Below are 17253 nucleotides of genomic sequence, written 5' to 3'. Positions count from 1 at the left end.
AACAAAACATGAACGCCACAGAAGCCTCCTGACTCCTGATGTCAGATACTGGCTTAGCAGGGCTTTCAACACTCCTATAACATCCTCATGCAAAACTGCGAGTAGCGGTTGATAAACCAGATATTGTGCTGCCATTCAGACGGGGTGGAGAAATGGGTAAACAGGAATGTCACGAAGTTCAAAGGGCAATGCCAAGTCCTGCCCCTGGGGAGGAATAACGCCTGACACTGGGACAGGCTGGCGGCCGAGCATCTGGAAATCGGCTTTGCAGAAAAAGACCTGGAGGTCCTGGTGGTCAGCAAGTTGAACAAGAGCAAACAGTGTGCCCAGGCCACCCACTGGCATCCTGGGCTGCATTAGGAAGAACCTTAGCCAGCAGGGTGAGGGAAGTGGTCCTTCCCCTATACTTAGCACTGGTGAGACACATCTCAGTGCTGTGTCCAGTTCTGGGCTCCCAGTACAGAAAAGGCGTGGGCATACTGGAGCTTCTTATGGCTCTTACTCTTTTATGGGCATCATTGTATTGTGAAAACTAATTCTGTAAAAACGGTACCTTCTTTCATTGCACTGTTGATCCATTTATCCAGTACTTCCATATTGCTTTTCACATAAGATAGCTGTACCGAACTGACACATGCCAGAGGAGCTGCATCCCATTCACTGTCACGTCAGGGCAGAGCTGTGGACACAGGAGGAGAACTACAATGCTGACATGGAGAGCACAAGCTGTGGGTATTACAGATGCCGTTGGTATCTAACTTACCTTAAACGGTGTTGTAATGATGGTGAAGCCTGAAAGTAGAAAAAATGAGTTCAGTTCTTAATACCAGGTTTGGCTGATTGCTTAGCAGTTAAATAAAGAAAACATTATTACTCAGAACACATTTGCTTTACAGTGATTTCAAGGAGCACTAGTCAGTGTGAAGTTCTACACAGTGATACATATATGACTACCCACTTTTCATTGTAGAACATGTCTTACAGATGCTGATTTGTGAAGGGGTTGCAGCTCTGAGAAGTAAGTTACTTTCCGTAATATTTTGTGTCTAAGAATTAAGAGAGAGATACTGTGCATCTTGCATTGTTTTATTTCTTTCAGAAGTGTAGGCTTGCTGGACAAGGTACCAATGCAGTAAGACAGTATTTTGTTGCATATTTTATGCTCTGGGAAGGGATATCTATATCTAGTCTTTGGCCCAGATTCTGGAACAGCCGCCAGTTTCGCAAACAGCAACAATTATGTGCCAAAAGGGGACTAGAACTTCTTAGAATTTAAGTTCTCTATGGAATATATATATGTATATAGTGTGTGTGTGTGCATGTACATACACATGTACATACATATATATGTTTTGGGGAAGAAGACAGATGAGGTAGTGGTAATTCTGATACTGCTTTTTGTGCTTTCAAACACTTTTTTTTCACAGCTGAATATTGCTGAGACTATCACTGTTGAACTTTTTTATTGCACTGTTGATAAGTAAATTTTGGCAATATTGTGTACTTTAATGTTTTCATGCTATTTGATTTTTTTTTTCCCTGTTCAGTTTCTTTTTTTTAAATCCATAAGCTGAGGTTTAAAGTTATTTTTCTATATGCATTAGTAATGTTATTTTTTCCCCCTATGTGAATAACATCATAAAAGTAGAAAAAAAAAAATCTGTTTCAGAAGAAAATCAAAGCTGTCCAAAATAAATTCTGTAATTTGAGTTGATTGCTGACAGGCAGTGGTCTGTCAGCATTTTTCATCCCTCTGTCTCCCCCACATTCTGTTGCAATGGCAGCATGCCTGTGGGCAGAGTATCAATGATTTAGTCTTCATTGCTGCAGAGGAGACCATTCCTTCATGAAAAGACTGAAAATCCAGGCACTTTCTTAAATGTTGGATTTTATTAAATAAGGTGTAAGAAAATGTTCTGCTTTCTTGTAACTGTCGACTCAGAATTTGAGACTCAGTTCATGTAGGACCTTTTCTAAAGTTCATCAGTATCCCTGTAAAAATTACCATTGACTTTATTTAGCTACTGATTTTAAAAAACAAAGAACAATTGCTTGTGCCTTAATGTTGGAAATCTCACTGTTAAAGGTGTATCTCATTGCTTCAGAGTTCCTTGATTTGCTGAACAAGATAAGAATAAAAATTTTCATGTTTATGGTTATAATATACCAAATATCTGTTCTTCTGCTTAGAATGATGAACAGACTCTTTTCTGGTTGATTAAATACAGAAATTCAGAAGAACCAGAACATTAGGGGAGGTGGGGTTTTGTCATACAATACATCTTTATTTACCTAGATGTAATGAAAACACTGAATAATTTTAAACTATCTGTGTTTCAGATAACTGTGGAATATTTAAAGAATCTGCTTGCTTTTGGAAGCGATTGTTTGGATAACCAAGCTTGTATGGTGGACCAAAATAGGCACTAGTGTAGAGTTGCTAGAAGTTAAGCTACATCTCATGGCTTCCCAGAGATCTGTCTGTGGAAGATAGTAGTGGGGCCTTGGGTTAGGAAGGCACATTAAAAAGTGTCATGAATAAGTCAACAGTGTATTATTTTGGTTATTTGTCACTGCAAACCACATACAGAGATTTCTGGGGTTTTTTGAGGCCCATGAGATGATTTACAGGGTGTACTTTCAGAGTTCCTCTTCATATAGCTTTGAAACAAAAAAGAAACACATGGGTGAGATACAGCTTAGTTTACTCTGAAAGTTTTGCGCTGTGATGAAGAATAAGTATGCGTGTTTTAAGTTTTTACTGCCTGTGTGCCCAACTTCATGGTGTATGCAGTTTAGGTGCTATCATGTTGATTCCACATGAAAAGTTAAGCCTGAGGGTATTATATGCTTGAGGATCACAGGTGTTAGGAGAACCCTCCTGTCCCTTCTTGTGATCACTGAGATAATTATGAAACTATTGTAAACTTGTCATGATGTTGAGGTGTTCAGATGACAGCTTTCTAAAATTTCTCTGTGTCGCCCATGCCTGAAGGCATAAAAACATCAGTAGCTTGCCATGGCCACCTCTTGACTCTCCAGAGCTCTTCCAGGTTGCGGACAGGGTTTGTAACTTTCTCCTGAGCAGTCACGGAAGTCCAGCGTGTGTCTGGTAATGCTTTGCATGTTACTTTGGTGGGATGTGAATGTATAGCAGCACTAATCGTGATTCCGTACTTATTGTGCGTACACTGAGATGAGCAGTCAGAATGAAAAGGAGAAAGAGAAGTTTTAGTGTAAGTTTCTATTTTTAAGATAAAAGTAACAAAGCTGCATTGTTTATTATTCTTTCATAAATAGCATACGGATTTCGAAAATGTAGGTGACAATTCTGCAATCTTATTTATGTGGGAGTTCCTACCAAAGTACAAAGAAAGCATGCTTGAATGGATAGGAGTTTCATGAACAAAGCCACAGTAGACTAAGTTCTTAGTGAAGTCTTTTTAAGATTGCAGATTGCACTCAAGTGTGGATATTTAACAAACAGGATATTTAAAAAAAAAATAGATTTAAGACTACGGAGTATCAAGTACCACTGGAAAGAATTAGGATGTTGTATTTGAGGTCACATGTGTAATTGTCTAATTAAGAAATTGCTGCCTAAATGCACTTGTAAAATGTTATGATGCATACTTCCAAAGAACTTCCTGTACAAAAGAGTTAAGTTGGATTTATGTCAGCTTCCTCTGGGTCATCGTAACTAATCTTTGTGCCCTTCCCAACAGCTTCTCACTCTGGTTTTCTTTCATTCGTACAGTGTTCTGGGTGACTGAATACAGGCTGGTAAATAAAAAACAAACCCCAAGACCTGTGTTTGTTACTGTTAGGACAAAAAGCTTGGTTCAAGAGGGGAAAATACTGATATTGCTGATCTGATCTGCAGATACTTACTACTTGTTTCTCCATTCTCTTTTGAATGTATTTTGCTGAATCTCTCATTTGTATCTCTGACTTACTAAGTGACAGTTCTTTGCTTTGAGCCTCTAACTAGACTTCACTGATAGGGAATAATACTGTACCTGTGAGGAAACTGAAAGTGTCAGGTTTTCTGGTGTATGTATAAAAATATTCTCGCTGGTTTCTAAAACACAGGAATATATTAAAAACTGAAGTAAGTCTTGATACCTCTAGTTGCAATTCCTTACTTCCTAGCTAGGGAATGAATGCTAGATTTTTCACATCACAGAGCAGGACCACCATCTAAAACAGTGTGGTAACTCTGTGATGAAGTTTCAATCAGCTATACACTCCCAATAGCCTCTCTGAGTTACGGAACTTTTGGAATTTAATACTATACCTTGGCAGGTCACCTCTTACAGGAAACCATATATTTACTTTGGCTGTATGTATGTCTGCTCACTCTGCATAAATTGATCTAACTATCAAGTGTAAAAGAGAAGCCATTTATCTTTTGCCAGTTAGTTTGATTATTTTTAAATTTGTTTTTAACACAAATAATTTTTTGTATCTGGGCCTTTTGAAACAGAAAACCAAGAAAACTACTATTATAAATACTACTTGACGAAATTTTTTTTTTTTTCTTTTCCTCTTTCAGATGAGAACTCTCCAGCCAATTTCTGGGATTCCAAGAATCGGGGAGTGACTGGCACGCAAAAAGGACAAATTGTATGGCGAATTGAACCTGGCCCCTATTTTATGGAATGTGAGTATCTGTTTATCCAATGCATATCCAAAGGCAAGCATGCCTTTGTGTCAAGGCAAGTCAACAGAATGGCATTTGATACCCATTTCATCAATCCCTCTGATAAACCAAAGGAATTGATTGTATTGCTCTAATGGGCAGCATTTTCCAGTGCATTTGCTGGACATTATAAAAATGGCATTATACTTAGATGTACCTTTGTATTCTAGGGATGTTCGTAGACAGTATGCTTCACTTTAAGGGACGAAGAAATTGCCTTGTGCAATGTCATATAGTATATATGCATTGAAAGATGAAGTCTTTTCCCAAGAAATTTAACATTTCAGCTGGACAAACATTAATGGTAAATGCACACAAAGGAAAAGGTAGTAAGCTAGTAGTGCTTGCTAATGTTTGTTAGTATGAAGGTTAGATTCGTCTCTAGGAAGTGCCAGCCCCCTGTCCAGTTGCATCAGGATTTCTCAGCTGAAGTTTTGTTGTGTTGGGAAATCCACTAGGCAATTTTGAAATGTTGAGAGTCTCTATGTGACTGGAAGAAAAAGTCTTCAGTTGAACTCCGTAAGGAGTATTGGTAGCCAAGCTTCAAATCAGAGAGCTATGCCACTCCCTTAGGTGACCAGGATTTATAAGAAGCTAAGCCACCCTGCTCTGTGCTTTTTTTTTTTTTTTTAATTATGTCCTTTTGTTTTTTGCTTTTTGATGAAAAGGACCTATCTTACCATCTAAAGTATATGATCCCCTAAAGAAATTGATGTTCTAATCCTAGGAGGTTGTGTGTGAGCTTGCTGGAAACTCTGATATGCTAAGCATCAAAGTGGCAATCAGTCCCAAAAGAGCTGTGAGCTTCTGTACCACCTGTTCAGCGTCACAGCAATGAATCTTCCTTCATAAATTAAAAAAAAAACCAACAAAAAACCCAAAACTCCCACTCTGTTACTTCACTGTACACTGCAATGCTGCTAACTGTAGGTCTTGGCAGAAATTTTTATTCTAATTAACTGATGTAACAGCAATACGTGTATTTCAAGAGGTGTTGTATACCCTGTACTATAAATAATCATTAAAACTTCTTATTTCTAGAACTCATCATTGAATCTTGCCAAGTTACCCAGTGTGTTACACAGCATGTTTCTTTAACAAACAAAAGAAGCTTTACTAGGATAAAATTAAATTAATTTTCAGGAGTTCATTACAGGAAAAAATGATTGAACTGAAGATAAAGATCAAGAAAATAATAAAGATCAAGATAATTAACTTTCCTGGTCCCAAAGACAGTGGTATATTAAAGCAGATTAAAATATATGTTAGAAGAGTTCATTGCCTTGTACATCTGCTCTATCAGTATTGTTGCCAGTATGGGCAGTTTGACTTCAAGGATGTTTGTCTGTATCTTTAAGCTGGTTATTTGTTGCCCTGTAATGTATGGAGCAGAGGCTCTTGAACAACATTTTTAGTTCATGTGAGTAACCTAGGCTAATGCTTCAAGAACTAGTAGTTGTGACTTAAAATCAGCTGCAACTGACTTTGCACTTTGCAACAAACTGCACATCGCAACCAACTGATAGAGTGCAGGATGTATGTTCTTTGGTTGTGGTTAGCTTTACTAATGAACAGTTTTGCTGCCATACAATGAACAAGAGACAAGCAATTAGGCAACAGCTGAGAACTGTAAAAAGGAATGTTTATGAGCATATGTTGGTATAGCACACAGTATGGCAGATAAATATGTCACCAGTGACACTTGTGTTGCTAGTGAGAGGCCAAAAATTGCACTTTTTTCTGATTCCACTTTTTAAACTAGAAGGCTCCACAGATACGTGACCATGTTTGCTCCGCAAGCTGCTTCTTACAGCTTATCGGTGGCAAAACAACTCTGATGCAACTACAGGCAGCTGCTTTTTTTTTTTTTTTTTTTTCTTTCTCCTTCTTTCTTTCTTTTTTATTCCTCAGATCACCAAGTCACATCTCAGGCAAATGCAGCAGGTGGCTGTGCAGTTCAGGTACAACCAGTTACTGCCTCTGCGGTGCCGCACCAGGCTGGGTGTGGGAAGAGCTGTGCTGTCAGGGTTCTCATCATGCTCTGCAGACATTGTTACTGCCCAGCCTGTGCCAGCCACAGAGATGAACTTAGCTCCTGTTAGCTTCTTTCTTCTGCCATGGTGCTGATATAATTTGTACTCTTAGTGTAGCACTGCATGTGATGCCACTGTCATAGCAAGGGAGAAAGAGGGAGGGGCAAATGAGGAGGCTAACATCCCCAGTAAATATGTGCCTGATTATTGAAGTGTATCTCTGATGCTTTTATCTGCTATTATTTTCCAAATTTTGGAAAGAACTCTACAGTTGTAGATTTCTTGTGTTTAGAAATATCTTTGTGAAGAGGCAGAATATATCAGATACAGGTCATAGTATTAGGGGTTAATCATATTTACTCCTCACAGTAATGACATGCAGCAGACCATTAGCAACTTGACCATGCTTCTTTAGGAAGGAAAGGAGCAAGTGGAGAACAATCCCAGATTCAGCAGCAATGTCCCTGAATTTTTGAAGCAGCAGCTCCAATAAGAAGCAACAATGTCTGGGGGACCAGCATGGACAAAATGTGTAAATGGATCAATCTAAACTCAGCTGGAGACTAATTACAGCATAGGAATGCTGGCTGTATCCAACCTTCCGTTTTAACTGGGACCAACACTAGGACCAAACCTGGTCAGCTGTGGTTTGTAAAGCACAGTATTGAAAAAGTTCAAGGACAGAGATTTCATATATGCTGTAGGTAACCTTTTCCAGTGCTGCAGTATTGTTCCAGCTAAAAATATTTCTCTGGCATCAAACCTGAATGGCCAAAGCTTACCTTTGGGGCTGTTGCCCCTTTTAAAATCTTCTGATGGAACTAGAAAGAGTTGAGTTTATAATATTTGTCTTGCCTTAACCTCCTCTTCACCAGACTAAACAAGGCCAGCTCCTTCAGCCTCCCCTTCCCAACCATCTTTGTAGCCCTCTGCTGTCCCCTCTCCATTTTCTCCATGCTCTTGAACCTAGGGACCCAAAATTAGGCACAGTATTCCTCACCAGTACCAAGGAGAGGGGGACAGTAACTTCCATCTATCTGCTGGCCACGCACCTTCTAACGCAGCTTGTGAGGTGGTTTGTTGTATTTACGATGAGAGCATGCGCTGGCTCATATTCAACTTGAGCCCAGTTTGTTTTCAGCAGGGCTGCAGCTTTGCCAGTCTGTTCAGAGGCCATGGTGATGCACGGGGTCGCTCCACTCCTGGGGCAGAGACTTGCAAGTCTCCCTCTTGCACTTGACGACATTACTGTTGACCCAGTCCTCTAGCTATTGCTCATGCTCTGATGTGTAGAGGGGCTCCAGCAGGCTGATGATAAGCTAGGTATGTAACTGAGTTAGAGCTGGGCTTATGTCACTGCAGGGTTTTCTGGCTTGGAGCTGTTTCATGTTTGGCGCACAGACAGTGCTTAATTGCCACTGCCTACATCCTGCTATACCTATGTGATTGGCAGGCTCCCTGCTCTATCTATACACAAGGAGTGGAGGGGGATGTTTGCTGCAAGCCTGAGAAGCCTTGAACCAGCTCTGGCAATGAGGACTGATGACGTTTATTAACAGAATTACGCTAAATAACTGCAGTAATCCTTTCAGATTTACAGTCAAAACTGGCCTGAAGTTGTCTCTCATTTTGGCAAGAAAAGGTACAGAAGTTACTAATGTTGAATGATGAGTTGAGATCAGTCAGTGTGCACATTACCCCAAAGACTATAGTTGTGTTTTTTCTGTAGCAGTGTCAGAGCTTAGGGACTTTACATATCTTTTCACCAGTAATGTAACATCTCTGTAGGGTGAAGTGCAGAGCATGACAGCATCGCTAACAAGCCATATGCAAATGAATCTCACGCAGAAGGAGTATTTCCATTTTAATTGTGTTAATGTTAATCAGTGGAAGTCAGCTGGATTGGGCCTCAGATTCCTTCCGCAATCCTTAGATTTCTGTCTTTTAAGAAAAGCATCTTATGCCTTAATTTGGGAAGCTGTTTTTCCATAAGCATAATTGTAAACTTATTAATAGTTTCACTGAGGTCTGTGGAATTTATGCTTATGTTTAAAGGTAGGCTTTGCATAAGCATTTTTCTGAGTTTTGTATGACTATGTATCCTCAGTCTTGTAAATCAATTTTCCAGTCATTCCATTTATTCCTTTTAAAATCCCTCCCTATGGATTCAGTATCTCCTATTTCCCAAACAAGTAACATGTAAAGGCATAGTTTGCCATCTGCTCTATTCAGATCAAGCAACCTGCAGAAAGGGCAGGGAGAGTCTCATCATCTTCATACTAAAACCAGACATTAATTCCCCCCAAAGCATCCAAAATTAGCAAAACAGGAATGATGAAAAAAACCTCTCACTTCCTTTAGACAAAAATCAACACAAAAAATTCTGTAGACTCTATACTGAGAAGGGAGAATCAAAGGAATCAACAGTGAAATAATGAGAAATGAACTTAAAGTATTCCAGAAATACAAGCAGCCTCTGAGGGGAGTGGCTGAGGAAGGGGAAGGGGGGAAGAGTATTACTTGCAAAGTACCAAGTCCAGCTTGCCATCACAAACAGCTGGTGTCCTTAAGCTGTCATCTCGAGACAAAGTGAGTGGCTCTGAACTGCAGAACCAACCAGTATGGAGGCAGGTGTTCTTCTCTCTTTCCCCTGGGGAAGCAGCAAAAGTGCCATGTAAGCATGAAAGGGAACTCAGTCATTTTACAGATTCAAGAAGGTGAATCTGAGCATCAGTATGCCTGAGATGCTGTTTCCTTACGTAGTAGAGGTGGCTTTAAAACATCCTGCTTTGAGGCTTGCTAAAATGTGGGGGAAGGAAAACAATGACTCACTAGATGGCTCCCTCAAGTTGTTTGCTGTGTAAACTACAGAAGGGTTGCTAAATGTGGCTGCAGCTCAACAAACAGTTTTCATCCTCCTGTGAAAGGAAAGAACAAGTGCAAGGAGTATTATTCTGAACAGGTGGTGGCAATAGTGTGAAGGTGCAACACAGCTTAATGCTTTCACATTTCATATGGTTATCTGGTATTGGGATGGCATCAGGCTGTTCAGGTCCTTAAGTACATCAGGACCTTAAGTACATCAGGACCTTTAGTCTCTGGTGCAAGAGAGGCTGCAATTGCCCCAGGAGTGATTTTTAGATGGCGGAGTGTTTCTCTGGGTGTAGCAGTCTGTGAGCTTGGGATGGCAGGGTCTCCCTTTGGGGCATCGTGGTGGAACAGAGATGATGGTGTTCCTTATGGAGAACAGAGCTAGCAGAAAGATGGAGTAAAATGATCCATAGAAAGGCTGGTGATAGAAAAAGCGTGTGAAAGGAAGCTTAAGTTTTATGAAGACTAGTTGCTAAAAGCTGCCAGTCATTTCTAACTGTGGCTTCTAAGTCAGTTTTCTGCAATATGGGGAAGGACAGGTCATGTCGGAGGTGCCATGGGAGGAGATTCAGTATAGTACAGTCACTGTCACACAACAGGTTAACTGGTGCTTATGCACTTCCATATGCAAAGTCCCCAGAAGCTAAAAGCTGTACTTGTTCTAGTGGGTACAACAGGTCAGGGCTGTTTTCTGCTGCTGGGAGCAAGTGGCACAGCGTGACTTGCACCCATGCAGCCAACCCTTCCCCCTGTGTCAAGGATGCATGCTCACCATTCAGTGGTATGGATGGTCATGTGCTTGCACTTGAGTCCCAGCAATGATCCTGCCTGGTTTATTAGTACAGGCATATGCCGAGAGCATCCTTTGAGACTGTATTGGACTTGTATTTATAAGTTACAGCTTTGGTCCCATGAGTATTAATTACAGTATCCACAAGAAACACCTTCACCTACTTTACCTGTAGTGTAATGTCTTTGTTGTTATTTATAACATTTGATGTCATAGTCATTACTGTGAGTAGAACAGAAATATATTGATTTGCATATATTTTCTTTACTGATGCCGTGGCTTTACGTCTTGGGCAGTAATCCATAGTGCAGCTGTTGGGATTCATCCAGAGACTGCCAGTCCTGTCACAGCAATCATTTTCAAATCACCTTTGGGATATTGTGGTTAAATTACTTCGGACGCCACACTGCGATACTCAGATGCAGTGACTGCACAGATGCTGTCTGTTTTGTGCTTAAAATCTCATGTTTGTGGCATGAGTAGACAACGAGATATATTCAGAAAACGTGGTAATATGTGTTTGCATTACACTGCTATCATGTTACAAATGAGGTTTTGTGTGGAGTTCTCTATATTCAGTCCCTATTTCTATGAAATTACAACTTTTGCAAAAATAGTGTATTGAGACTGAAACTGCCATACTCTAGCTAGCAGAGCAGACTCCCAGCTCCCTTTTTGTTAAAAAAGCTAATAGATACTGAAGGGAAAAAACCTCAGTTTAATAATTGAACTTGATGTGGTTTAGCTTTTAAGGGCTGCTGTAGCAAAGAGTTAATGTTACTAGAGATACGAGCACATTTTAGTATTTTTTTGCGGTTTTGATCAAAATGATCAATGTTAATGAATGTTCTATCAACATAGTTCATTACTTTGTATACAGTCTTTATGATTTTTGACCGTTGAAATTAAATTCTATAAAGGTCATGGTTTTCTCACATGGAATTGTACTGGAATTGTAGCGCCCTACAGCCAGCACCCTTTCAGTGGTTTGTCTGGGGACTCATGGTTATTGTCCCTATCCTATTTATAAACACATTCACAGAGTTAGAAATACTTCTATTATTCTTCTGCTATTTATATCTGTTGTCTTTTAACAGCTATTTTTGAGTATCACAGATAACTGAAACAGGATCAGACCTTCTATTTTTTACATTTGTGGCAAGCCTTGTTGACTTCCTTAAGCACATAATACCCCCAGCATTTTGTTTTAAAGGTTAGATTATAATTAAATGCTTTGCCAAACTGGAATATAATAGGCAATGCTCGTGACTGTAAATAAGAATGTTTCAGTGTGACAGCAAAGTGAGCGGGGCTGGTAGGGATAGGTAGGCACTGTTACCTGAACAACCACTTGTCCAAGCAGTTTCCTTTGAAGCAGGTTAGATGGAGAGACCACTGGGACATAAACATTTTCTGTTATTGATCCTAGTTGATCTAAAAAGCTTTCTGTAAGTCTGCTTAAGTTACTTTATAGTTTTTTTTTGGGGGGGGGGGAGTTATCATTCCTTCTGTAAAATAAATTCTGTGATATACCTGCTGAGAGAGACTGCAAGTACCTGGAGGAAGCCACTTTGGCACTTGTGTCCTGCTGCTGTGTTTGCTATGCTGTGCTGTTCCCAGTAGGAAGTAATTGAAAAGGTACATGGTTAAAGTCATGCAGAGAATAGAATGCTAAATGTCCGAACAAGACGATTGTGTTCACTGAACTCTCATGCTAAGGAAAACAAATTCAACTGGCAGGATGTGCAGAACACTTCTAAATTCCTGCGGTTGTCTATGAGGTATTTGGGTTCAGCTGGGAAAAATTAGGGTTTAACCCAGTGCCTTTTCCCTAGATTGCATCTCCCTTTATAGCTTTGTAAAGCCTGAATGCGAGTGACTTAATTTGTTCTAGTGACAAAGTTTTCTTAAGTAAGTTTCGCAGAACATGCTTTCATATTTTTCAAATGAGTTTGTGATGTCACCTTTTTCCTCATTGAATGTTGGAAGGCGTATGCTTATATCTGCAGCCCAAGTAACTACCGGCACCTAGCTGTGGTGTCCAGAAGTATTAGCTGCTGTGCAGTTGCCATACAGTTAACCAGGAGCACTGTTTACCTCCACAGACTGTTATAACCCAACTAGGATTTGACTTGTCTTTTGGAGGTGTCTCTGCCCATCCCTTCTCAATGGAGTGTGGAATGATTCCAGCTCTAATATCGGCATTTCATTTGACTAGGGTATACCTGGAGCAATGTGTTCTTACAGTGAACACATTTCTTTTCCTGAATTATCAGTCTCCTGGAAAGATTGCATTCTTCTAGAATTATGTTCAAGTGTTTATGTATTGTGAGTATCTTTCTATCCTAAAGCAGTTTTTTGATGGGCAAAGTTAAAGTACTAAAGGCAGTAAAAAGGTAGTTAAAGTGGGGGACTTTGGGAAATTAGTGATGTTTTAAAAGCAAGTTATTATTTGGTGTAAGATGATCTCTTTATTATTAAAGAGGCAAGAGTGTATGGTCCGTAGAGGGAAGTACAATGCTATAATTTCATGCAGGAGTTCTTTGAAATTCAAATGTCAATGTTTGAGTCCCAGAAACCTTTGTTAATTCCAATATTTTTATGTAATGGACCTGAGCTATAAGACTATGGTTATAAAATGATAACAGCTATTGGCTTTTAAAGAAGGGGGATTATGGTTTTATGGAGTGTTGAGATTAATTAACATATATATCACTTTTTATATGCCTGTGTGATAACTTTTAAAGAATCTTAGATACCCCAATTTCATTTGTGTCTTATTTTTAAATGAAGAAAGAATTTCTTGCAGTCTGTGTGATGTCTGGAGGAATGTCAATGACAATGGGGTGTGTGTGGTATCAAGAACACAGAGCTAGGTACAGTAATTTTTTTCCCCCATGAATGAAAGTACTTTTTTGTTCTGAAATGTCATATTTTTCTTTAATGAGACAGCAGATAATCGTGTGGTCAGGTACAGGTGTCTTTCCCATGCTGGATTTACTGCTATTAACTTTTTCATTACAGATCACATACAAAGCTGGCTAATTAACTTGTTGAGGGAAGAAATAGTAGGAAAGAAAAAGAGAAGTGCAAGTTTTCCCCTAAACGAAACACATGAAAGCAAGGTGGCAGGAGAAATTAAAGAAACTGGGAAAACTCTGTAGGTAACACATGCTATTGTGCAGTTTATAGTATGGAACAATTCAGAGGAAGCCTGTGTATGAATAGGTTATTGAACTCAACTTTTTTGCAGATAATCGAACTTACTGTTTTTGGAGAGGTCTGTGTATTTATGGGGCCTTAGTTATAGGTAGTAGGCTGAGATGTGTTCTATCAGGAACAGCCACAGATGATACCTATTTTCAATTTACCTGGAGCTCAGGAATCCATCAGTCATCAAGAAAAAACTATTCTAATCAACATTTTTTTGATAATACAGTACAAGAAATGTCAAAAAACTAGATCCTCAGCTGTTTTGAACTGACAGGGTTCCTCTGAGATTTCTTCTACTCTTAACTGCAGTTTCTAGCATTATTAGCCACGAAAAAAATTACTTAGCTGTCTCTGGTCCTATGAAGGGATTGTTTTCTTGCTATGTACAAGATCCAGTCTTGCAAACTGCTATTCATTTTGGCAACATCTGCATGCATGTGATGGGTAGGCCATTTTTCAATTTTGTGCTGAATTTTAAGCACAGCTTCTCTTGTGTTAATCCTGTTGAGACAATGCTAAGAGCAGGTCTGCTGTTCCTCCATGTAGTGCTGTGTAAAGCGCAAAATAAATCAATGCTGCTTCTGTTGGGAACTGGGAGAAAAAGTCCCCATGTCATGTTTTTAAGTGCTCTGCTTTTTCTAATTATTTCTAACAAGTAGTCCTGAAGATTTTTTTTTTAATTTTTATTTTATATGAAAAGGATCATCAGGTCTATTTCTTGAATCAAACGTTGTTTTCTTCTATCACCAGCTACATACAGGTATTTAAAAGTACTGTATGCTTGTAGAAGTCGTTGAGAGAAAGAAATCTGAGGATGCAAAGCTCATAGCATTGCATTTCAGCCTTTAGGGGAATGTACATGTCAGTGTAGTGAGAATATATAACAAACTTCTGTCCACCATCACGTTATGGACTGTCAGTGGATAGAAGCAGCAGCTGATAACCTTTGTGTTGCTAGGTTCTTTTTGGAAGTGATGAATTGAGAGAAGGTAGTCAGTGACAACAGACTGAAGAAACAGCAGCTCCAGAAACTTTCTGAAAAATAAAGTTTGGGTTGCAGTAAAGCTGGGCAATGTAGCTGGAAAGTAGAGTCTTGGTGGAATAGTTAGCTGTCTTACCATACTGTCATGTAGTCATAGTATGTTCACAGTGTGATTAAGAGATGCTCAGGACTTGAGTCCTGGTTACTTAATGTGTGCATTTTGCAGTGTGGAGAGGTATATATCCTGCCAACTTCCGCAAGTGCTGAAACTCCAGTTTTATGTGAGCTAGAAATTCTTGTGTGTCCATTTGGATATAAGCATTGTTGGTAGGTCAATAGAATTGCTTAGTTTAGGAAAAACCTGCAGGTCCTGACCCTTAATTTTTGGGTCTGATAAGCCTTTGTAGGTGATTAGAAATCCTGTCTGCATTTTGAATTTTGCTGTAAAGCTTATGGTAAATAGAGCGTGTTTTGGCTGTGTGTGTGACCTCAGCTGTGAGGAGGAGGAAGCGGGATCAGCAGCTCCTCCACCTCGTAAGTCCCTGGAGGCACTGTCAGCCAGACGTTTCCCTTTGAAGGGTAGTTCTGAGGTGCCTCCTCTTTGTTCTGGGAGGAAGGTAGTAGATAAGTGTTGACCCATAACTGCAGCAAATTTAAAAATAAATAAATAAATAATCCTTTCTGGCTGAGCAGGCTTGCGGGATGGATTTCTGATCCTTCTGAGTAGGGATAAGTGGGTATTTTATCTTGCAGTGATGAAATACCTCAGCCCTCAAGGAATCATGCCGTATGTGTCTCAAAACCTTATACAAAGCATTGTACTTTTGTACTTTGGGACTACCGACAGACTGTTAAACCAAGTCAAAGGAATTGAACTGCCAAGACTTTCATCCACATCCTCTGGTCTGTCTGAACTGGCTGCTGTAATTTCTGCCTGCTTGTGGCCATTTTTGTACCCAGAGGTAAACCCTCATCAACCTCACACAGAAGAATTATCCCAACAGAGAAGGAAAACAGAGATATTGTTCCAAATAGGGGAAAATCCCACAGGATCAAGGGTAGCCATAATTATAGCTGTTCTGCTGGGTTGGAAGAATGCAGAGGAACAACAGTGGAGGTCAGGCCTTGTTAAACATAATACTCTTTTGTTTGCAGTAAATGCAGTTTAGCAAACAAAACTTTATTCAGTGGGACTAGAAACACGGTGCAACCTTTACTTTTCCCATGTTCCAATATAAAGCGCTTCAAGTTTCAGTCAGATATGCGTCATGCAACTTCTTCCAAGTCTGACAGGAATCATCCTAGTAGCAAATGTCTCGGTAAGCCTTTTTCATAGCTGATTATATTGAAATAGTAGCAGAAATACAAGCTGCAGAATTAGGTAAGTTACTTTTTTTGTCTGTTAAGTAACAGAAGGACCCAACACACAAAGAGGAGATAACCAGCTGCTCTCTATGCTTAATTTCCTGTTGAAGTATTTCTGAAGACAGATCACTGAATGATGGATCCTACTTGTACAGAATGAGTTTTCAGGAGTACACTGAACAGCATATTGTTAGCTTTCCACCATGTTCAGCCATACTAACATCTCCACTCCTACCAGAATGTCAGAATACCTGTAGGGCTAATGCCCAAACTTTAAGAGTTTATGGTATTTTATCTCATTCTCAAGTTGTGTCTGTGTTTTATTTTACCAGCATCGGGGGTATTTTTTGTTTGGCATACTCAATGATAGTAAAAACTTTGAAAGGTCACACAGAAAGGGAAATCTTATTAGTTGGGATCTACAGGAGTCAATACAAGATGTAGTACTTTTAAACATTTTCATAGGTGGTTTGAAATCCACCTATGTATATAAGGCTGTAGAGAGAGGTCTTTGTTTTCATATGATTAAAGACTCTAAGAATAGAACATATGTGTAATTTTTTTTTTTATTTGCAACTTAAAAATCTGCTGGAAAATAATAATTCTCATTGACCCTATTATGTTGAAATGGACTTGTCTTTAGAGATCAATACTGATCTCATTTCCTTCCCTCTGGATCCTTACAAAACGTACAAAAGTGGCTTTGTGTGAACAGTGGCTTGCGAATACTTAGACCTTTCTTACCCAATAGTGACCATGGACATCTCACTGCAAGAACTGGGAAAAACGAGCTGTTGTTTTTTACTGACTGAGTAGAAATCTAGTTAGAATTAAAAAAAAAAAAAGGCAGCATTTACCAGCTCTTTAGCTAAAACCTCTACTCAGGCCTTCTTTGAGACAGGTTTCCATTTTTCTACAGGTTGAGAGAAAAATACATTTCAGTTACAGTTACTGTGTGCTTTTACAGTGAAGACATACCAGTTAACTGCTCAGACTCGGACTCCGTGAACAGAAGTGAACTATGACTCCCCATATGCATGTGTTCCTTTCATTGTCTCTCTTTTGCCTAGGGTCAGTCATGAAGGGTTTAATGCGATTTTTGTTTTGTTTTCAGCCGAAATAAAGATCTGTTTTAAATACTACCATGGTGTTAGTGGAGCCCTCCGAGCTACTACTCCATGTATCACTGTGAAAAACCCTGCTGTGATGGTAAGCTTAGCCTATTTGTTCAATGTATTTATATAAGATCATAATATTAACTGTGAGACAAACCTATCAATGTAAGTATCCTAGTTTT

At 39.4% G+C, this 17253-nt stretch overlaps 1 protein-coding gene across 1 annotated transcript in view; it reads left to right on the top strand.

Annotated features, from left to right (window-relative positions):
• HECW2 (HECT, C2 and WW domain containing E3 ubiquitin protein ligase 2) overlaps positions 1-17253 on the top strand; it is a 111416-nt gene that overhangs the window by 27822 nt on the left and 66341 nt on the right. Inside the window, exons 2-3 of the mRNA XM_010564077.1 lie at positions 4556-4663; positions 17071-17165. Coding sequence (XP_010562379.1) covers positions 4556-4663; positions 17071-17165 — 203 coding nt within the window. The remainder of the gene's footprint in view (positions 1-4555; positions 4664-17070; positions 17166-17253) is intronic.

This window comes from Haliaeetus leucocephalus, unplaced genomic scaffold (genome assembly GCF_000737465.1).
Source record: "Haliaeetus leucocephalus isolate CR32 unplaced genomic scaffold, Haliaeetus_leucocephalus-4.0 Scaffold1, whole genome shotgun sequence".
In the NCBI taxonomy this organism is placed as follows: Eukaryota; Metazoa; Chordata; class Aves; order Accipitriformes; family Accipitridae; genus Haliaeetus; species Haliaeetus leucocephalus.
The sequence above is the reverse complement of the archived record's forward strand: the minus strand, read 5'-3'. Positions and strand labels throughout refer to the sequence as shown.